The sequence below is a fragment of the Diprion similis genome, chromosome 2, assembly GCF_021155765.1.
Source record: "Diprion similis isolate iyDipSimi1 chromosome 2, iyDipSimi1.1, whole genome shotgun sequence".
Taxonomy (NCBI): domain Eukaryota; kingdom Metazoa; phylum Arthropoda; class Insecta; order Hymenoptera; family Diprionidae; genus Diprion; species Diprion similis.
The window spans coordinates 11,335,350-11,356,736 of record NC_060106.1 but is presented as its reverse complement, the minus strand read 5'-3'; the positions used below and the strand labels follow the sequence as shown (position 1 = coordinate 11,356,736).

At 38.3% G+C, this 21,387-nt stretch overlaps 4 protein-coding genes across 6 annotated transcripts; 2 read left to right on the top strand and 2 right to left on the bottom strand.

The window, feature by feature from the left end:
- Positions 1 to 566: 566 nt before the first annotated feature.
- Positions 567 to 2,703, top strand: LOC124416636 (cytidine deaminase-like). The gene is made up of 3 exons (XM_046897883.1): positions 567 to 648; positions 927 to 1,082; positions 1,316 to 2,703. Exons 2-3 carry the CDS (start codon positions 1,043 to 1,045, stop codon positions 1,717 to 1,719), a joined length of 444 nt encoding a protein of 147 aa, XP_046753839.1. The 5' UTR covers positions 567 to 648; positions 927 to 1,042; the 3' UTR covers positions 1,720 to 2,703.
- A 204-nt stretch (positions 2,704 to 2,907) lies between these two features.
- LOC124416634 (serine/threonine-protein kinase mTOR) lies at positions 2,908 to 11,546 on the bottom strand. The gene is made up of 7 exons (XM_046897881.1): positions 11,384 to 11,546; positions 4,863 to 11,200; positions 4,642 to 4,784; positions 4,416 to 4,556; positions 3,667 to 4,291; positions 3,305 to 3,485; positions 2,908 to 3,111 (listed from the first exon to the last, which is right to left on the bottom strand). Exons 2-7 carry the CDS (start codon positions 11,089 to 11,091, stop codon positions 3,096 to 3,098), a joined length of 7,335 nt encoding a protein of 2,444 aa, XP_046753837.1. The 5' UTR covers positions 11,092 to 11,200; positions 11,384 to 11,546; the 3' UTR covers positions 2,908 to 3,095.
- A 170-nt stretch (positions 11,547 to 11,716) lies between these two features.
- On the bottom strand, positions 11,717 to 15,847 carry LOC124416635 (pre-mRNA-processing factor 6). The gene is made up of 9 exons (XM_046897882.1): positions 15,698 to 15,847; positions 15,526 to 15,585; positions 15,305 to 15,431; positions 14,443 to 14,993; positions 13,590 to 14,370; positions 13,147 to 13,362; positions 12,695 to 13,036; positions 12,213 to 12,556; positions 11,717 to 12,101 (listed from the first exon to the last, which is right to left on the bottom strand). Exons 1-9 carry the CDS (start codon positions 15,790 to 15,792, stop codon positions 11,822 to 11,824), a joined length of 2,796 nt encoding a protein of 931 aa, XP_046753838.1. The 5' UTR covers positions 15,793 to 15,847; the 3' UTR covers positions 11,717 to 11,821.
- A 1,346-nt stretch (positions 15,848 to 17,193) lies between these two features.
- On the top strand, positions 17,194 to 21,230 carry LOC124412944 (sarcoplasmic calcium-binding protein 1). 3 transcript variants are annotated; one of them, XM_046893192.1, is made up of 6 exons: positions 17,195 to 17,873; positions 17,966 to 18,038; positions 18,156 to 18,331; positions 19,402 to 19,531; positions 19,844 to 19,947; positions 20,815 to 21,230. In XM_046893192.1, exons 2-6 carry the CDS (start codon positions 17,987 to 17,989, stop codon positions 20,941 to 20,943), a joined length of 591 nt encoding a protein of 196 aa, XP_046749148.1. In that variant the 5' UTR covers positions 17,195 to 17,873; positions 17,966 to 17,986; the 3' UTR covers positions 20,944 to 21,230. The 3 variants fall into 3 exon arrangements, with proteins under 3 accessions (XP_046749158.1, XP_046749148.1, XP_046749140.1); XM_046893202.1 differs by having other exon boundaries at positions 17,194 to 18,038; positions 18,156 to 18,322; XM_046893184.1 differs by having other exon boundaries at positions 17,198 to 18,038.
- The last annotated feature ends 157 nt before the right edge of the window (positions 21,231 to 21,387 follow it).

The following is a 21,387-nucleotide window of genomic DNA, read 5'->3' as shown; positions in this document are numbered from 1 at the left end:
TTTCGAATAAAAATGTAAATGAGATCCACTGACTTAACCACCCGGGTTTCGGTACTCATTTTCATGAACATCTTCTTGCCACCGACGGCGCAGCGCTGCTGTGTCAAGTTGCTATCGCGAAAATCCAGCCTTTCAATTCCGTACTATATGAGTCATGAGACTATTTCATGCATCTCGTGATTCCCACCCGCACGCAAAGAGAGTAGTAAAACTCATCAGCAGTTTACAGCTACAATACCTCCGTATAACGTACGAGGTTGTTTCAATGACCATTGATCTCTTGATGTAGTATGGCTAATTTTTTGAATGGAAAGGTGAGGACGAAATGTGAAGGTGCAGCGATGACAGTTGCAATTTCTTCGATCAGAATAATGTGGTATCCCACTAGAAGATACGAAAGAAATTTAACCTGAATTTCGTACACATGTTGCAAGAGCTGTCTCATTTATGAAACAACATCTCACATCGAGATCTTGATTTGAAACCGCATATCCAGAGTATCTTTGCACATATCATCGTGAAAATTATCTACTAAGTACAGTTGCAATATTGCCAACCAATAACCATGTTCCACGTAACCATGTGTATCGAAGATACTGCACCCGTGCAAAGCTGATTAATTATTGTCAATGACGGATTGTGCTACTGGTAACGTATTTTTAAGAACCAACTAAGTGATCGTAATATCACGCTTGATTTTATTAGTTGGCATGTTATTACTCGTGGTTGTGATAAAGTGAATAACACCTGCCCGCGATTACAACTAATTTTACGCAAAAACAAGCGGGTTTGGACTGGCTATGAACCAGCCTTTCACCTTTAAATTGAACTTCCCGTTTTCATATGGCGTTTTCAAATGTCTAGAGGCGATTTTCTAAGCTTCAAAACTTGCATATCATAGTAAAAACTCAACATTTCATTTTCAGGGTGATTACAATAACTCTTCTTTTTCCTCCGAAAACAAAGAAACGGGAGAAGTTGAAAACAGGAGGGCTGTCAAGCAGACATTTTACAGCTGATAACTCCATTCAGTACTAGCAAAATGAGTGTTGTTGGGAAAGTAGTGGAATTCGATTCTCTGGGTAAAGTAACTGATCAATATCACTAGACTTAAGCTGTTGCACTGATTACATGTGTTTATCGATTTGTCTACTGTCACCCTAGAATGCACAACTCTTGTGCTTTATAAATAGAAAGTATAAAGTTGGCTTATTCTAGAGCAGACACAAATACATACTATGCACAATTGAACTTACACAAGTACTTGAAGTGGCTATGATATAAATATTAACACATTTGTCTAATTTTGTTACAGCTGGAGATATCCAGGAATTGATTAAAGCAGGGGTGGATGCTCGTACGTACTCATATTCCCCTTATAGTAAATTTAAAGTTGGTGCGGCACTTCGGTGTGAAGATGGAACAATATGTAAAGGTTGCAATGTCGAAAATTCAGCATATCCTGTATCTATTTGTGCCGAGCGAACTGCAATTACTAGAGCAGTTTCGGATGGTAAGAGGAAATTTGTGGCGCTCGCAATAATTGCTGACTTAGACAATACTTTTGTGTCACCTTGTGGCGAATGTCGGCAATGTATTATTGAGTTTGGAGATATACCAGTTTATTTGGCAAAAACAAGTCTGGGAACTGTGTTTGAAACTTCAGCTGCAAATATGTTACCACTCGCATTCACCCACCTAGATACTTCTAAAAAATAGTTTTCCAACTTATTATGAAATTCCTTGATGACACTCTTTAGAACTTGTTGATTATTTTTAAGTGTACACTTGACGAATTTTTTCTGAAAATACATGTGCATACATAATGTAATATATTGACAATTAGCGGAAAAAACTTATTAGACTATATATAGGGAATATGCTGATCTTGTAATTACTGATATTTACATCTTGTGAATAATGTATTGACTAATGGCGTGACGATCGTTAATAATGTAATAATGTAATAAAGTGTGTAAATTTTTAATATCCCACCACTTATCAATTTCAAAATATTCCAACAAATCCATAAATGGCAGCCTAAGGTGCCAATTAACTCTACAGTTGGTGAAGTTGAATTCACAAGTTTCTGAGCGAATTAAATCCAATGGAAAAATGAACATAACTAATAATTGTTCCCCTATAAAGTAGAAATGCATTAAAATGATTTTTCGGTAAACTCGTCACTATACTTCTTATACATATTTTATGACTATATTGAGGATACACACAGTACAATTACATGGAATTCCTCAAATTTCACGTTAGTTATCTTACAATATGCAAATTCATCGTGAAAGTTTAATTTTTCAGCAGATTTTCCAAGATTCTTTTGACGCTTTGTTCTTCTCGTACGTTGAGTGGTATATTCATAGGTTTTATCGTGAACTATTCACAGTAATAAAAAAAAACACTTATGCCAATAAGGATTCAGACGTTGTTGAGGTTATTCTACTAGCAACTTGTGACCTTTTACGTTGAATAGATTTTACAGATGCTTTATGTAATATAGGTATGTATGGTTCTGTACAAAATTCGCATACTTAAAATTGAATTTGACCTAATCATTTAATTACTTCTACGTCTAACACAAACTGCATTGATAGATCAGAATGTTTAACAATGAAATAATACACGATATATACAAGATAAATTAAACATTACGATAGTTTAGGAATAGAGTTGTTTATGACAGAATCCTAAGATAAAATAATGCTTCATAATCAGAATTAAGTAAACGTTAAATTTGTAAGTAAACTGTTCATTGCCATAATTGATCATTACTCTGATCACAACAGAGTATTTCAATTTACCCAAATTTTATATGTCACGGCTCGGTATCATTATTTATTTCCATAACAAACGTCAAATTTACCTATTAAACTCTGCCCACCTAAACTCACTGCCACAGTTGAATTGGCAGTTGCTAATTTAATTCAACTTGGGCAATATTACAACACCGGCAAACGAAGCTCAAACTTCTCACTTATAATGTCTGAAGAAGGGTCCTTGAAGCTCATCAAACCCTTACCAAGCAATGATGAGAAGATAAACTCATAAAATCTTGTCACGATTGACTTCATGTAATCCGATTTTCACCAGAATGGGCACCTGAAAACAGAGTGTTTTGAAGAATTCCGATATTACGTATAAAACATACAGAATATATCTTTGATCATTTTTATGTCATTGTCTGTAAACACCTTCAATTGGTTAATGACTTATGAAGATCTCTGGTCTTACCAATTTAAAGCATTACTTTAAATTAATTTGAATTGAAGTAATTAATTAAACAGAATATTACCATCCAATGTAGCATTGGCAGAGATTTTCGTTATTTGTAGCTTGTTGAATCAGCAAATCGACTTGTTGCTGAACATTAAGCGTCTCATCATGCGAAAAATCACGTCCTGTTAATTTGTCTCTCACTCGGTTTATTATTGCAAGTGCTTTCTTGTTCAGGGCCTCTGGCTGATTTTTATCTCCTAGATAAAAGTAGTGATATAATGTAAATTGCTTGATACAAAATTTCAAGTAGTTTCTATGTGCTTCAAAAATTTGAAGGATTACGATTCCATCTGAACTAATGTACCACACGTTATACCAAAACTATTTACGCGAAAGATTAATCGCTAATATTCTTTATCTTTTAAATACAAACTTTACCTCCATTTTCAAGACTGCAAGGAACTCCTTTCTTTGGCAAAATAGCACTGTGAGAATCTAGCATGTCTCCATGTTCCTGGCTACTACTAGCAGCAATACCCGGGGCATCTGATCTTGTAGTTTTTGGAAGTGCATTGTCCATTAATCTCCAGTTTAACAGTGGATCGTAAACAAACGCCTCAAGCACAGCCATCAGGCTGTCTTTATTGCGATGTAACACTGACATGACCGATTCGCTCGTCCGTCTATATGTTCCTTCGATCCCTGTCACCTCCATAGCATTGATCAGCATTCTTGTTAACCTGAAGGGAATTTTCTCCGGGAACTTTTCACGTGTCATAGCAACTTCGAAACAATCTCCAAAATCGATGTGGAGAATTTTTCCACTGAGACGATCCAACATCAGGTTAGAGGGATGCCGATCTCCGAGTCCGAGTATGTAACCAACCATTGACATGACAGCAAGGGAACGAGTGTAATTTGTTCTACGATCAAACCACACTTCACTGGAAGGTGATTTGAGCCACAGAAGTCGAGACAAGTCATCTCCATGCGTGTGTTCTAAAGCATGTTCAAATACTTCAACCTTTTGCATCAGCATAAGATGATCATAGTCCGGTGCCATCTGCATAAAATAGATAATTCAACTTTGTAACAATAAGCATAGTTTGTAAAGAGATTATCTTATCTCACATTTGATAATAATAAAGCAGAAAATATTGTACAATTGCAAAAAAAAGCATGCTTACCCTCAACATTATTCTGTGTTCAATATTCAGTAGTATCTTTTTTTTCTCTCTATAATCTCGTATCAGCGTATGCAATGTATCGCAGTGAGGGACCCAGCCAATAAGTCCACTATTTGTTGATAGAGGAATTACAGCATATCTCTATACATGAAACAAAGGAGCTATACGAACATCTGCATACCAAATACGAAGAAATTACTCTTTGTTTGAAGATTTTTTAACTTACTTGAATTGTGAGGTTTCGTCTGAATGTGTCAGGATCATGCAATAAAAGCGTATTGACTAGACCAAACAACTGCATAACACGCTCGTCTTGTCTAAGGTCTTCATGACCTTTTAATAGGAACATATAATCTTTACCGTTGCTTCCTAGGGAGATAAATGACAAAAATGATAAAATGGTTAAAATGGAATCACTTTCGTAAATGGCTCTGTTATGATACTAACCCTTGATGCAAAGTTTCCGAGGGCGTTGCTTACTAGTAATAACTTGCATCGAACTGTGGATACTGGCAATCTTGATAACTGGATGTCCAGGATTGTAACTACCAGGTACAGCTAGTTCCAAATCTCGGCAAACCAATAATTTTGGACTAACATACTGTAATTCTAAACTTGTCAGTTGCGGTAATTGTCTTGATATTTTTCTGAACACGTGATAATACAAATCCCAAGCTTGGTTCAAGTCCTTCACATTTCCAGACATTTTATACCTGTGGCACCATTCTTTTGCTTCCATCAAATCTCTTCCGTAAGTTTGATTGAACGATGTTTCCTTCAAGGTTTGCGGTCCTCGTTCTAACATCGCATGAAGAGGCTCCAAGGTTTCAAACATTCCCTTAACATTTCGTTCTCCGAAGTATAATCTACTGGCTTCTTCCAAGCCTTCGTGCCACAATTCATGCCACAGTATTGCAACTCTGATCAATTCGTCACTAGCTAATACAGCTTGTTGCACCAGCGTTGGACTGTGTTCGCACATATTTTTTAATATCTTATTAGCGGCAGCTTTACGAGCAGAACTCGCACTTTTTGAAGCCACGGTCAATGGATAAACTAAAGCCTGTGGGTGAGATTTACCAATATCTATCAACAGGTGATGAATTAATCTGCCAACTAGAGCTCTAGGAGTGTCTATTCTCGCAATAAGCTGAGGAATTACTTGCAACCAAGTATTGATTTCAATTAATCTTATTCCTTCGACAATAGCTTCATACACTTCAGGCCATTGTCCATAATCAAACCATAGTGTTAGCAATCGTAACGTATCTTGCAGAGAACTGCCATGTGACAAATTAATAGATCTAAAGAAACCCTCGACTGCTGGAACAGTGAACTGAGAGATGTATTGAGAACTGGATAATGCAGACCTCGATGCGTTACCAGGTACGTTATCAAGGTTAGTATCACCTTGTTGATGTTTGTAAAACAAAACAGTTTCAAAATTTGTGTAAGCAAAAGCATGCCAAGCTTTATACCATGAAGGATCATGTTTTGTTGCTGCTGCATAGTAAGATAAGACAGCTGGTATAGAATGCTCGCTTATTCCTTGCAAAGCCTCCAACCACTCTCCAAGTTTTAAATAACACCGAGCGAGTAATCTCTTCCTGGCTTCTTGCTGTTTCTCATCTTCTTGATTTAACCCGGTTATTGTTGCTGGCTGTAATGATGTTTGTACAAATCTTTGCAATTGACTATAAGCCGCTTCTCGATTATTTGCCATCCACATGTGTTTACAATAAGCAAATGTGACTTGCGGATGCGTTGTTGGCAATGGTTGATCAGGATTCTGAGATGGATCCATTCCAAGCAGCATAACTAATGTCTTATGACATAACATAGGGCTGCCATTTTTTCTGCAAAGGCTAGCATATTTCAGCCATGTGTACATGTCATCCTGTGGAGAAACGACCAGTGTGTGGACTTGAATAATTTTTTGCCAATCTTCAACAACACGTTGTCCACCTTGCAATCTTTCCCACCACATCGATTTTATTGTTGCTCTCCGCTCAGGAATTAACTTGAACTGTATTACTTCTTCTAATTCAGCTAACTTCTGAACTTCCACCATGGCGTTATAAGCTCTCTGGTAACTCTCTCCAGCCATCGCAGTCAGTTCTGTGTCTAATAAATCTCTTGCACTGTCTATCAACTCATGGGCCACGTCATACTGTTCATCATGTATAGCCAATACTGCTCTATAAAAAGCACCGTCTTGGGTGTCTTTAGGAATGAAGTTGACATATTTTTCCATACTTTCCCATTGCCCAAGTCCCCATGCAGCAGCTGCCGCCATTCGAGACATTCTTTGTTTATTTTCGTCATTTTCATTCGCCCATTGACGGGTGGCAACATCATGAAGCTGTCCCCACTCGCCAAGTGCTTCCAAGCATCGCATCTCCCCTAAAGTTGATTCTACATCAGTTGGATCAATGTTTAATCGATCTTTATATAAATCTAATGCCTTATCCCAATTGTGTAACTTCTCATACCAACGTACTTGAACTTTGAGATCTTGCTGATTCTGCTGTTTCATAACATACTCCAATAATCCTTCAGCAACCTCCTTTTGCTGGAGTTTATTATTGATAGAAATGAGTGACTCGAAAACGTTGCTGTTTCTGCCTTTGTGGAATTCATCTTCTTTGTAATGCAATGCCTTAGCATAAGCTCGGCAATGCATCGCTCGTTCACCCAGTAACTTGGCATCTAATGGTAAAGGTCCTTTGTCACAATGTTCCATAAATTCAGCCAAATTCAGAATAGTCTGCGTTATTTCTGGTAGATCGGGCACCATGAGTGCCTGCTGCAAAGTCTCTTTTAACTCCGTTTGATATGTGCCGTTGAGTTCAGTCCAACACGACACAAAAGCTGCATTGAATAAGTCTCTTGGCAGCTGTGAATAAGTTTGAGCAAGCGCCCAGCATGACCTTAATGCCGGTGAAGGTGATTCTTTGAGCAATCCGATAGACAAACTTCGGAGCCATTCTAGCCAATCATCTTTGGAGACTCTGCGCGTGGCTGTCCAAGCTTTCTGGAGATTGGGTGCTGACACATGAAGACGCTTGATGGTTGTAGTATCAGAAGATGTCAAAGATAAATCACGTTGTTGGCGCCTTGAGTCTCGAGGACGTGTAAGTAAATAGTCTTCGCCGTCAGCTACGGTAGAGTCGCTCTGAATTTTATCCGTGAGTACGTCGTAGCGTTGATGAGTGATTTTGTGTTTAGTCATTACCTTCTGAACCAATGGTATAAATATTTGATACTTTTTTCTAAGTTGAATTAAAAGTGCGCAGAGAGTTTCCATTGCCGGCATCCTTAGTTCTGGGCATGTGTCCAATGTTCTTACCAGTGGATGCACTATCCTTGAAGCAAAATCAGTGAAATCCAACGTTTCAGCAAGGTCGTCCACAGTTTCCAAAGCAACTCTATTAACCGAAATTGGGCAATCTGTAGCATGAAATAGTTTCACTATTGGTGGAAGTACCAAATGCAGATAATTATCAAGATTGTTTCCAAATTTCTGCAAAGCGAGAAGCAACTTGACAGTCACTGCACGATCCTTACTGGTATCATGTGTCAGTACTCTCAAGATTTGCGGCATCAGTTGTGGTAAATAAATCTTGAATTCAGCACCCAAAGCAACAGCGATGTGTTCAACAAGAAGAATAAGCGTACTTTGTAAGGGACTATTTACAGTCCACACTTCCTTGATCAAAGCAAAAATGTCATCCAAATAATTCCGAATGTGTTGTTTAACAATCGCAATAAGGACAGCCAACTGTTGAAACAGGTATTCTCGAAATCCAACATCAGCAGTTCGAACAACGTTCAAAAAGCTAGGCATAACTTGCGAAATATATGGTACGCATTTTATACCAAGACTTTTAAAAATGAATGTTACTGCTTGCACAACCATGGTATGATGCTGAGATAAGGTGGGCTCCCGAATGATGCGCATGAGAGTAGCAATCGCAATCGCTGGATAATACTCCTCCAGAGTTGAAGTCGACATATTTACAAGCATCTCGCTAGTCGACTGATCTTGGCTTGTTTCAGAATCACTTTTACACCTAATATCAGCCATAGACGTTAGTGAATCAAACTGGGAATCTATTTGACCAAGGTTCATTTTATGCTTGTAAGGATCCAAGGCACCTAGAAGTCCGAGTACTCTGATTGTTTCTCTCCTGGTAACTGGTGACTGCTCAGTTTTTAGAAAATTAATTAACACATCGAGTAAAAAAGGATATTGTGTGTATGGCTTGACTACATGTCCTGTACTTCCAACCAGCTGACCGAGAACCCACAAGGCAACACCTCTTTTGTCTGGAGAACTGGCATCGACCAACATTTCCAGTAGTATCGACAATAATTCTGGCATCCACTGTTGCATTTCCGCACCATTAACACTTGCTAAATCACCAATCGCTTTAAGTACAGCCAAGACAACACCGGGATTAGGCTCAGGCTCTTTTAGCTTCGGAATGAGAACTTTTAGAATAGGTTCCATGTAAGGTCGTATAAGTCGTGGAGCACTAATTACTAAATAATCAAGCATTCGTGCAGCCTGTTCTTTGTTACGTCCCATACCAGAATGTTCCAGCTCTGTTAAAAATTGGATGAGCGTTTTCCGAAGCGAAGGCATAACGTAGGCTGGATTCATAGTACTTAATCTCCCAATTGTATAAATGGCGAGTTCTCTGATTTCGAAAATTTCATCATTCATCGCAACGAATAAGGCTGACAAACTTTCTGCCTGAGCGAGATGAATGTCAAAACTTTTATCAAGCGACGCAAGGACACATAATCGCACATCTGGATCAGTGTCTGTGATTCCGACGACCAGTAATTTTCCCAGCACTGCAGAAACTGTATTGGTAACCGTTGGCCCTGGTTGATTTAGTGCTAGCCTCAAAAGCTTGGAACATGTTCTTACAGCTTCCAAACGAACTTGAGACTGTTCAGACGTCAAGAAATGGTCAGCACATCTTCGAACAAACTGGAGTAGGGGATTGCCATCAAAATTAAATGTACCAAGTGTTCTCAGGGCAAGTACTGTCGAAGGAACGTCAGCTTCTACAGTTGGAGCTGAAATTGGACTTGTAGCTGACCAGGGAGCACCAGGATGTCGCAGTGGCTTATGCATCAGGACTTGTGACAGCATTCTCAGTAGTCCTTGAGAAATATCTGGCTTCAAGGATGGTATACTATGAGCTAATTCGCGCAACGATGTTGTAAGAATTGGACTAAGACCAGTGGCAAGCATCGGCTCTAAAAGAACCTTTATATCTGGACCTATAGTTTGTCTAACAGCATGCCCTAGCAATGTGATGCAGATAAAAACAGCCGGTTCAAGTGTGGTACCTCGTTTCTTGTTCGGCGTTTCTTTCGAAGGTAAAGAAGCTTTAATCACTTCCATGATTTCGAGAAGATAAGGTTCTATGCCATTCTCAACTGCAACAGCAATTAATCCAATAGTTGTAAATGCTACATGTCTATCTTTTTCACGGCTTCTCAACGCAATCAAAAGATACGATATACTTTGTGCCAAGTGCTGCTTGTCGAATTTTTCTTTATTGAAAGCAACCAGCCTGGGTAATAATGTCATCAGCGCGTGTTGTATGTGAGGATTTCTTGATAGTTTTTGGTTCATAACATCTCCGTAAACATTATCCAAACCCTCCTGCAATAGACTGCGACAAGCGGTAGATTCATGGACCGGATGAATTGTCTGCTGAGTATTGGATCGACTTTGAACTGAGCCTGTCCAGTTTGGTACAATTGGAGTTTTGAGACGAGGCATGAGAGATAGAATATCATCATCCATCTGTTGAGTAGAGCAATTAAGACTCTCCATCAATGCCTCATAGTTTCTTTCCCACTGAGCGTTGCTGCACCTCAATAACTCGTTCAATACTAATAAAGATCCGTGAATAGCGGCATCCTTGTTGGACCCTCGCCCTTTAACATCAGCATCATTGAAGCATTGTACAACTTCGTGAAAGCATTCTTTGTACCATTGAGGTTTATGCATTTGCTTCGTAGTTTCCCTTTGAGCAGTGACGACTAGGGCAGCTCGGAGAGCTTCAGTGGCAGCTTCTCGTATCAGCGGTTTAGGATCACGTATCGCATTGAAAATAAGATCAAAAAACGGGGATACTTGTTGAAAGAAATATGTCGGCATTGAGACGGCTAATTCTCTCAGTACCAGGACTGCTGCATGCCGTTTCCCCTCATGCCTGTCTCCTCCAAGCCACTCAAAAGCACGTTTTACTTCAAATTCGACATACTCTGCTGTGTAGGTGCCAGAAACAAGTGCCAGTTTCCCAACAGTTTTCGCAGCCAATTCCATAACTCCCACATCGTTCGACGGCAATAGATTTCTTAGGTAATTTGCAAATCTTATAGTTCGAGTGTTTATGTTACCCACATCGGCACCGATTAGACAAACTATGGCTAGTATACCTCCCTTCTTCTCATTCATATCAGAACCAGAGACCATTTCCTTTATATGGTGGTTAAATTCGTCCATAAAGTTTGTCAACTCCTCCTGGGAGACTTCACGTAGCTCTGTTCTGACGTAAAGGCATAAATCATGTGCAGCCTTAATCCTAACTTCTTCGTGCCGCGATTTTAGTCGCTGAACGAAGTCCAGCACTAGCGAGTGCGTCATTTTTTAAAATATATATAGTTTTCACTTAGCGACAAAAACGTTCAATTACGAGATGTGACACCTGTTTTTTTTATCTTTACATCGGGATATTACATTGCCCGATGTCCACCTGAAACAGTAAAAAAAAACTGGACAGTGTATATGTGTTGTGATTTGTATTTGCGTATAGGTTAGGTTAGAATCAAAGTTGCCGTGAAGATACGCGTAGTATGAAATGTAAAGAAGTTACGAGATAATAAATGAGAATAATGTTAGCAGTAGCTTTACGTCGACACCTAAATTTTCTACTCACGTTATTCAATCATCTATTTGATTAACACGTATTTATCATTTGCGACGCAATCACGTTATCCGCCACAAGCGCCATTTTTAGTAAATATAAAATAAGTACGTAGGAGTAGGACAGCTTCCATGATTCATGGTGGCTCTATAAGAGATTTAGCGAACTTATTCGCTAAGCTAAAATCTGGTATACTGTAGCAGGTTCTAGCGGTGAATTTCTACTTGAAAAATCGTAGGCCAGATCTTGAAACTGGATGCCATCAAATTTCTGCTTAATTTTTAAATGTTTTCTGAATTTTTATACATGGTATTTAATTCACGAAGGCGCCAAAACAATTCATATTTAATTTCGTTTAATATTACCATCCTAAATATAATATATGTATAATACATTTACAGTAGTCTATATTTATAAATACGGTATTATTTCCAATATTGACACTTGGTTTTAGATAGGAATCGGTAAGTCTTTAGAAACTACGGTCAATATTTGGTCGGTATTCAAACACCAATTCACAATGTTCTTAGATACTCTGCACCAATTTTCGCCGTGATGCGGTTCTGCGGCTACACATCGTTTTTTAACTTCCTCTTGCTGTTCCTCAGTACCATTTAAAAGCTCAAATTTATAAAAATACGCCCAAGCATCTCCCAAATCAGGATCTATCTTAACGGTACGATTGAACCAATCTCGGCACTTGGATATTTTGTGCTCACACCAAAAAAGTCTGCAACGGATATGTATAATTAATAACAACAAACAGCTCTCCAAACTAGGAGAAATTAAATAAACGTGAAATATATCGCCGAAAATTCTGTAATCTGGGTTTCCTACGTACTTGGAGACTGCTAGAAGAACATGGGGATCATGTTCACATTTTTTCAAAGCATCAACACTCTTTGTTTTCCGCTGTGGTCGTGCTTCCATAAAGATTGCTTCAGCCCACAGCAGACCAGACGTAGGACATTCTTGTAGAGCTTTAGCCATTAACGTATTAGCCATGTCTCGCACGCCTCCACTTTTCAGTTCATTTCGAATAGCCTCTAGCCAAAGCTCCGCATTTTTCGGATTACGAAGCCGTGCTTTTTCAAGTACAGAACGAGCCTTTGTCACTTGACCTTTACGCTGTTCAAGTTGAGCTAACAAACACCACAATGGCACAGAAGTAGGGCATTTTTTTATCTGCAAAACAACCAGGTAAATTCTTACATACTTCAATTGGTTTCATGTAAGTCATGATGAAATGATCTATTTCACGATTGCTCGTTTCGAACTCCTCAAACTATCATGCTGGAAGAATAGCAGAAACGATTTACTCACAGCTTGATTATATGTTTCCAGAGCTTTATCAAGACTCCCTTGTTGCTCTTCTATTTGAGCCTTCATTAACCACAGCTTAGGGAAATCTTCAAAAGTTTCTATAGCTTCCTGGAGGAGATGCAATGCAGCTTCAAGATTATTAAGAGCCCATTCAAGCTTGGCACTTTTCATCATAACTCTAGGAGTTGGCGCTGATGCTCTAGCTTTTGCCAACAATCTTCTGGCACGTTCATATTCAGAGTTTTCTGACTCAAGCTTAACTGCAGCTAACCAAATTTCTTCAGAATTTGGATTGGCTTGGAAAGCTAATGACAAAATACCTCTTGCTGCTGGCACGTCACCCTTAATATAGACATAATCAGATATTTTTAACAATTACACGTTATTGATACCGAATGCGTGTTACAAACTTATCTGAAGTAAGTGGTTGAAGTAAAACACCGACTACTTACAGCAAGCCATTTAGACTTGGCACCCATAAGCCATAGAACTTCGCTCTTAGGACAATGAGCTACAGCCCGTTGAAGGAGCGCTTCCAAGGACTCTCGTGTTCCATAACTCTTTTCGAAATATGCTGCCCGCAGCCAGATGGATTTTTTGCTGGGGAAAGTTGCTAGAGCATAAGCATACACTGCTCTAGCACATTCTAAGGCACCTTGTTGTGCACACTGGAAATAATTAAATTTACATTGTTCAAATCGACCATACTTGCATAGATTGATTGAAAATAGTTTTGTAGTAGTTATTCAGTAGTTTTTCAGTAAAATTCGATAAAAACAAAAAACCACAGCCACAATTTATTTCAACTGTATGAAAATGGATTACACAGAGCCGAAAATGTTGCCCGATTCAAAGAATCTTTTATATTTAATGGTAGATGATAAACTATACTTACTGTTTCTGCATCTTCCATCCAAGTGTGTTTCCTATCTTCTTCTTCGACTCCAAACCCGATGATAGATTTGACAATGACTTGACAACAATGAACAGCACCAGCTTTTTCAGCTTCCATAGCTTCTTTGAACCAGTGTTCTCTGTTAATTTCAACTCCGTTAACGTTCAAGGAACTAATTGCTCTGTCAATGATCTTTTCTACCATATGCTTATTGCCGTTAGCTTCTTCAAGTTTAGCAGCAGTTGTCCAAATCTGTCTGTCAGTTGGGATATTTTCTCTAGCTTTATTAAGAACTTTTCTCGCGTTATCATAAGTTTCCAATCGAGCCAAGGCAAGCCATAAATCGACACTTGTTGGACAGCACTCAACTGCTCGACTGAGTAAAATTCTGGCATCTTCTGGTTCTTCCAACTCAACAGCTGCTTTCCACAACCGTACTGAGTTTGGAATATGCTCTAAGGCTTTCCTATAAACACGTCTCTTTGCCTTAACTTCTGTTTCCAAATCAGCTGCTTTGATCCAGATTCTAACAGATGTTGGAATGTGACGTACAGACTGGGCAATTACGGCCTTTGCCGTTTCTGGAGGTTGAAGTCTTGCCGCTTCCAACCACAAGTCTTCAGAAGTTGGATTCACCTCACAGCCCTTCATGATAAGATTTCTCGCTGCTTGAACCTTACCTGTAACTTCCTCTAAACGGGCAGATGCTATCCAAGCCGGGGGATGATTGGGATTTGTTTCACGGACAGATTTCAAAAGCAATCTGGCTTTTTTTATGTCACTGAAAATAATTTCAATATTGTATTGTAAATCGCATAGATTGACTGGCAAAAATATGTTTTATGAGACTTACTTAATGTCGCCACCGTAAGTAGGAATCATACTTTGCAGATCCGTCAAGTAACCTTTAGGATCAACAACTGTTTGACCCTCAACAGAATCTGATACTTGATTCAGTTTTACATTCATAAGTGTGTTTCTAGCTTGTCCAATTTTCCGCAAATCCAAGTCACCAGTTGGGGTCAACATACCAGGCGTAGCCAGGCCAGGCATCATGGAAGCCAATCCACTAGATGGGTCAATACTGGTAGATGTGTCTCCGCCCAAGTTCCTTGCTAAGACAGAATCCGGCAAAGGTGTAAACTTTTCGGCTCGTGGATTCCGCTGTTTTCTATTACGCGCATCGCCAACTTCGGGAACATTTTTCCACTCATCCTCAGACACATTAACCAGCTCACGCTTTAGATCTGAAAACTGTTGCTGGATTTTAGGCCGTTCTTGGCGATAACGTTCAAGCTCTTCTCTTAGACGCTTTTCACGATATTCTTTTCGCTTTTCGTCCATTCGTTTATCAATCGCTTCATAAATTGCATCTGCTTCTTCGTCATCTTTGTCGTAAGGATCCTGGAGAAAAAAAGAAATCAGCTGAGATTCAAAGTAAAAAAGTTCTTCTATTCTGTGTAGATTAGAAAAATAATTGGAAGAGAAGTCTGAATTTCAAGTTTGGCATAGCGTATAAAGGATAATGCTATATAGTTAAGGGAGTATGAATTTATGCTCTAAATTGAAATACAAATATGAATTAAATCTATTCGCAGTAATGCTGAATTGCTTCGACTACAGAAGATACACCTGAATCTTCAGCGCTGTGCTTGTCAGACAGATTTACAAGCTGTAGCTCGATCAAATGGAATTAGTGTCGGAAAATACTGTACCTTACTGAACAGCGACCCTCCATATCCGGAAAACTCGTCATAATTGGAATCGTTGAGATCTTCTTCGTCTTCTTCCTCCTCTTCCTTTTTTTTAGCTCTTTTGGTAGGTGGAGCGTGTCGATCGTCCCTATAAAATTTTACCAAATTACAATAATGAGTTGAAGTGAAAACATGATGTTAGTCATCAGCAATTAATTGACAATTAAAGTAAGGAAACTTACGAAACATCGTTGGCATCGCGAGCTGGACCGATATCAGAACGAGTTGTGAAACCTGTCGCACTGTAAACACAAATAAAAGCGAGGTTAGAAACGCCGCTAAATCGTAGCCGCCAGGTTCTCGTCACCGATAAGGTAATATTTATGAATTAAAAAATATGGTATTCAACATTACCCTCTTCCAACACCAGCCACATAGCCCAAGGGTGCTGGAACCCCTAGAAAATGCTTTTTATTTCGAGTTGAAAGCGAAGCTGATGGCACCGCCATGTTTATTATGTATATTCTACACTATCGCTACATGACGACACAGCGCCAAGCGGTAAACACTAAAGGAATGGATTGACTTTTGAATCTTCAACTTTTCCCGACACAGGCTGGTTTTATCATTTTCATCAGGAGATATAGCAAATCCCTCGAAAAACTTGGTGCGATTCTTACAATTTGTATTCTCCACAATTAACTTACACTTGTTATTAACAACTGTTGAAACTATACTGTGTACTTTTCTTGGCCTTAATTAAATGGAATCAAATTAAGGCTCCATCGCTAATTTATGCCATACTAGAAGAAAATTTTATTCTTACATTCTGATACATGCATCAAATTTTGACATATATCAAATTCAGTGTTAACAACAAACTACAGGACTCGCGATCAATTTCATTGAGTATGGCTGTAGATAGCTTCTTTGCGAATTCCCTCTCAATCACCATCAACCGTAGGTAAAACTAATATTGTTAATTAGACTTTCGCGCGCATGATAATTAGCCATGAGGTTTTGCGTTTAGGAGACTGGACCCCCCTTGGTAAAATAATCTGATATATCCCTCGTAGTGGGAACTATTCTTATATATCTAAATTTCCTAGAACCAATGTCAGAGATCAGACAGCAGTACTTCAGGCTTAGAATGTGACGCAAACCGTCAAATCTAGAACGCTTCAGCCAGCTTACTGTCGAGACCACTTTCTTTGCCTTTATGTTTTGTATACAGGATGGCAAATGTGTCGGTCTATTTATAATTTAAAACGAGGTGTTATATCAAAAATCAAATCGACCGCAGAGCATTTCATGTCTGTATCGTTCGATTTCTACACAAAATACGACACAGAACCGGTCAATTCAGTTTATGAAGAAAATCCAGGGTACTGTAAAGCGCAATATTTCTATCAAATCAACACCTCGTGAATTAAGTAAAGATCACTCAACAATCGGTTTATTCTCAGGATCGTCGGAACCACACATATTGTACGACACTTACAGATTTGCAAATAGCAAATACCTCGCCTATTATTGCAATTTATTTAATATCGCATCTGATAGACTGAATAAATTACAGTTCGAAAGGCAGCTATATAATAACAACCAATTCAAGCCTTTTTCCCACCTTATTATTGCAGCTGCCACATTGAATTCAACTCTTATAGTAATCTGTTTCAATCAAACATATTTAACCATCATTGAACTGGTCAACTTGTTTTGGCTTACTGGGTATAGTTGTAGTAATATGCGTATACCTAGATCATACGCCTAACAATAGCTGTATACATCTTGCATGGGCGACCGGCTTATTAAGCCGAGAGTATACATAGAATGTAGAATAAGTTTATTTAAAGCCGACCACAGACAGTTTGGTGTGTCGCAGTGTAACGCCTTCGCGATGACCGGTAGTAGGCAATTAGTTCAATTGGTACGCGGACACGAATTAGTGAGCTAAATTATCGAATGGATCAATCAACTCGTTCTTCAGTTTAGCAACCATCTACAAAACCGTACTATCGTTGCGGTGTTATCACAAAACTGTTATGCGCATGCCGTACATGTTTGTACACATAATTATATCTATACATACTATGTCATGCACTGCATGCAACCCCTATAATCTTCCGCATATGCAATTGCCTGTACCATTCAAATGTGATGGTCATTTGTATAGATGTAGGTATCTATAAATTAACCCGGAACCGCAGTCCGGACAGACATATACGTGCATCTTGGGGTCTTGTTAAGACGTCTCGTTCGCATTTGTTATAAATATTAGAAGAAATTTTTATCAGACAACCGGTGCGGCGCGAGAAGCCATTATAGCCGACCTCAACCGCGTAACTACAAGTTTAACGCCCATTCCACCCATCATCCACCACCTGTGCAGAGGCTGCGTCTAACTTTTCCCACAGTATCCCTCGTCGCCAATTTCAAGTACTGCTACCGATATTCAAGCATATCTAAACTTAGATCATCCAGCTGCGGTCTCAGATTGTGTTCAGTATTCATGAATTCGGTGTGAAGAACGTTGCTCGCAGATTTGTATCGTAATTCCGTGAGATATTTTAAATTCGAAAATTCGTGGGTTTGTACATATAGTACATATAGTAACAGCATTGAATTCAACATTTTTTTGTCCGTCGAATAACTAGTTGCATTCTTTGAGAAAAATCGCAGCGTTGCATTATCGAAAAAAATATGGCATACAGTTGGGATAATCGAGTCAGCTTTATAGTGAAGTTCCTTTACGGTTGGTACAATTTTTATATTACATGAAAAGTAATAATCATAGCCGTACATTTCCGTACTACGAAATTGCAAAAGAATAGCAGCAGATCGTATTTAATGAGTTTTATTCCGCAATCAGACATAGATAACAACGGGGTGCTGGATCAACATGATTTCGAGTGCATGGCTCTAAAAATGACCCTTGTCGAGGGTAAAGGTGATTTCAATTATAATCACTATCAAGAAAATCTGCACATCATGCTTTCTCTTTGGGAAGAAATCGCTGAACTTGCAGATTTCAATAAGGTAGAATTTGTAAGTCATCGACATGAATTTTAAGCACGTTGCTGTCTTTCTGTCGTTCTGTAATTGGTAACGTAAGTTGTAACTATCATATACACATAATGGTAACATGAAATCATGTTCCACCGGTACTAATTTTTGATAACTATCTGTTCGTAATTCGTGTGATAAGGAAAACAATATAATTTTGCAAGAAATTACATTCCAATTTGGAAAATCGTGATCAATCGATTGCTCGTAAACTGTAATAACTTTGAAAATTACCGAAACACTCTCCAGCTGTAGAATTCAGAAATCTGTATACCAAAATAAGTTCGATAATTCCTGTATATATTTCACAAATGTTCAGGATTTTAACTCTGTGAATTCACCTAAATCTAACTTATTATTAAACTATTATATGTGAAAATATCCAAATTGTCGTATGCTGGCGAAACTAAATCCTTTTCACCGCCGTTGTATCCGATTGATGACAAAAAATTTGAATACGTACGAGTAGTAACAGATTCCTATAATTCAGAGAGAAAAAAGAAAAATTTTCACGCCTGATAGCCTTTATGATAATTCCGGTTAAGGCTAGATAGTTACGTTCAAAACCATATTTGTTATGACTCCTATAAATTATCTAAGTTAAAATTTACTACTGATTTTCTCTCATATTTATACGTAGCCCAGTGTAAATTTGTATAAATGTTCGTAACATACAGATGTTCTTCCTATATTTACCTATGGTCGTGAATTTTGTTTGATGGACGGAAATGGAAGTTCTTCTTTCTTAGAATATTTTTACCTGTTCAAAGACAAGTAGGGTGTTTTAAATTGCATTTTTATGTACCAGTGAATTTATACACAGACATAAATATATAATTCAAAACAATATGACATAATTGCAAAATCGAATATGTTTCAAAGTTATTTATTTTTTTCATCGATGTTTTCTTGGCACAATGCCGTTTACACACGAGCCTAGTGAATCCTGATCCATCAGGTCAAATTTAGAAAGCCATTTATCCTGAAAGCAGACAGTAGTTGATATAAATGCAGTGAGAATGTGTTACTGTTTCAATTTTTAAATTCATCAGGATGGAGTAGTAACGACAGAAGAATTCAAAGTCGCGGTCCAGAGAAGCTGCATGGGAAGACCTTATCGTGATTTCCCTCAAGCGATGAAAATGTTCATAGACAGTCATTTCAAGCTGGTCGATTTAAACGGTAAGAATAAGCAGTGTAAAAAAATGAAGGTTTTACCTTCCGATGTATTGAGTAATTTATTGTATCACAGGTTTGGGAGTGAAAACATTTTCACCGGTTCGTTCACAGTACGAGCTGAGTCACGAATATATTATAAACTGCAGTAACTAAAAATAAGTGAGATAGTAGGCTTCGTAGGAAACTAGCAATAGATTCGACACCCGAGAACTGCGCGTCACGCCTTCTTGATGTATTTTATTTTCCAGTTATTCCATCGATTCTGTACACGAACAAGCTTAAAAATGGAAATAAACGTTCTTCTTCTTCTTTCAGACGACGGAGTTATCGCTGCCGATGAATTTCGTTACAATTGTGTGATGAGAATTCCAGTTGACAACATCGACGCGCTTGATGATGCTTACCAAAGTCTACTTAACGTATGCAATATTTTATTCACATTTTATCACAAAAATAATGGATTTTTCATGAGTACTCTCAGAGCAAGTTTATTCTCAATAAGTCGTGTAGTAGTAGCTGCAATGCAAGCCGAAATTTGAACTTGAACAATATCTCATTCTTCAACTTCCTCAGAGCTACGATAGTATTGACACTGATGAATGACTAACGTTACTCGTAAGCCAAACCAATATTCCGTTATTCTGGGTCAGTTTGTTAGAAAATGAAGAAATATGGAATGAGATGTGCGGTATTCTAGGTTTCTGGTACCATTACGTCTTGGCTGAGAATTCGAACAATAGATTGATGCTTTGCCAAGTGCCCGAAGCAGAACAGATACGATGATCTATCATTTGTGAGAATTGCAATGGTCACGGGATTATTTACGACGTCAATCACGCATCTAATCAAATACTCAATGTTATAGATAATATTTTTTTTCGAAACAACACAGTTACGGAAACAATTGGTCGTACACCACGCATGAATTTTCTCTAAAATGTGACATCGTGAAATAACGATAGAGAATGCAAAATCTGAACTAACGTATGTCGAACATTACTACCTACGTAGGTTTTTCAATTCATAAGGAACTCACTATTCTGCAACGCCCAAAGTTTTTCAAAGTATGAGCTAAATAATATTAAACGTAGTAACTAGCAATTAGTTTCGAATTCAAAATCTCAGGTTTTTTCGGACAAATATTCAATTCGAGAATAACGCGAGGGCTTATCCTTGTCATTTAAAATTTCCTTACGCGCGTGCTTTCTCTGAGGAGTTTTTCGGCACGTTGAATTGGTCTTTGAAAGTAGGTTTCTTCAGTTTAAGAGGTGACTATTTCTCTGCAGGATGACGACAGAAGACGTGGCGGTTTAACACTGGCACGATACCAAGAATTGTACGCGCAGTTCCTGGGTAATCCCGACGAAAATTCCCCTGCCGTTTATCTATTTGGACCCCTGCACGAGTTATGTTAATTATTTATTCTACGGTCAAATGAGATAAAATCTCGAATCTTATAAGGTGAACAGAAAAGACATATGTGACTGCAGTTATTACCATTTCACACGCGAAGAACCAGAAGCGTTTATATTAGATAGAAGCGTAAGATAACTGAACATAATAACTGTAAACAAACGTAATTATTATTTACATTATTAATACAACATCATTATTGTAAACAGTTAGCTAAGATATTCTATTTTATTATATAATTACTTTCATATTCTGACTTATAAATAAATGAATTCAATTTTCATTATTTATGTGAGTGCGTGTGGAGCACGTACGCTCACTTACAGCATTTTTGGTCTCATTCTCAACCCTGCCAAAAAACCCGATCCTGTAACGATTTCCGTAGAAGGTTCGTATCCTATGTCTGTACGAGACTGTACTACGAACTCGATTAATTGATTTACGGT

Excerpts from the sequence above, each read along its gene's own strand:
- LOC124416636 (XM_046897883.1), top strand. The coding sequence starts at position 1,043 with ATGAGTGTTGTTGGGAAAGTAGTGGAATTCGATTCTCTGG. Across the intron at positions 1,083-1,315 it reads AGTGGAATTCGATTCTCTGG|CTGGAGATATCCAGGAATTG; the intron begins GTAAAGTAACTG and ends ATTTTGTTACAG.
- LOC124416634 (XM_046897881.1), bottom strand. The coding sequence starts at position 11,091 with ATGACGCACTCGCTAGTGCTGGACTTCGTTCAGCGACTAAAATCGCGG. Across the intron at positions 4,785-4,862 it reads TCGGAAACTTTGCATCAAGG|GAAGCAACGGTAAAGATTAT; the intron begins GTTAGTATCATA and ends TTATCTCCCTAG. Across the intron at positions 4,292-4,415 it reads AACACAGAATAATGTTGAGG|ATGGCACCGGACTATGATCA; the intron begins GTAAGCATGCTT and ends TATTTTATGCAG.
- LOC124416635 (XM_046897882.1), bottom strand. The coding sequence starts at position 15,792 with ATGGCGGTGCCATCAGCTTCGCTTTCAACTCGAAATAAAAAGCATTTT. Across the intron at positions 15,586-15,697 it reads GTGGCTGGTGTTGGAAGAGG|TGCGACAGGTTTCACAACTC; the intron begins GTAATGTTGAAT and ends TTGTGTTTACAG. Across the intron at positions 15,432-15,525 it reads CGCGATGCCAACGATGTTTC|GGACGATCGACACGCTCCAC; the intron begins GTAAGTTTCCTT and ends AAAATTTTATAG.
- LOC124412944 (XM_046893192.1), top strand. The coding sequence starts at position 17,987 with ATGGCATACAGTTGGGATAATCGAGTCAGCTTTATAGTGAAGTTCCTT. Across the intron at positions 18,332-19,401 it reads ATTTCAATAAGGTAGAATTT|GATGGAGTAGTAACGACAGA; the intron begins GTAAGTCATCGA and ends TAAATTCATCAG. Across the intron at positions 19,532-19,843 it reads CAAGCTGGTCGATTTAAACG|ACGACGGAGTTATCGCTGCC; the intron begins GTAAGAATAAGC and ends TTCTTCTTTCAG.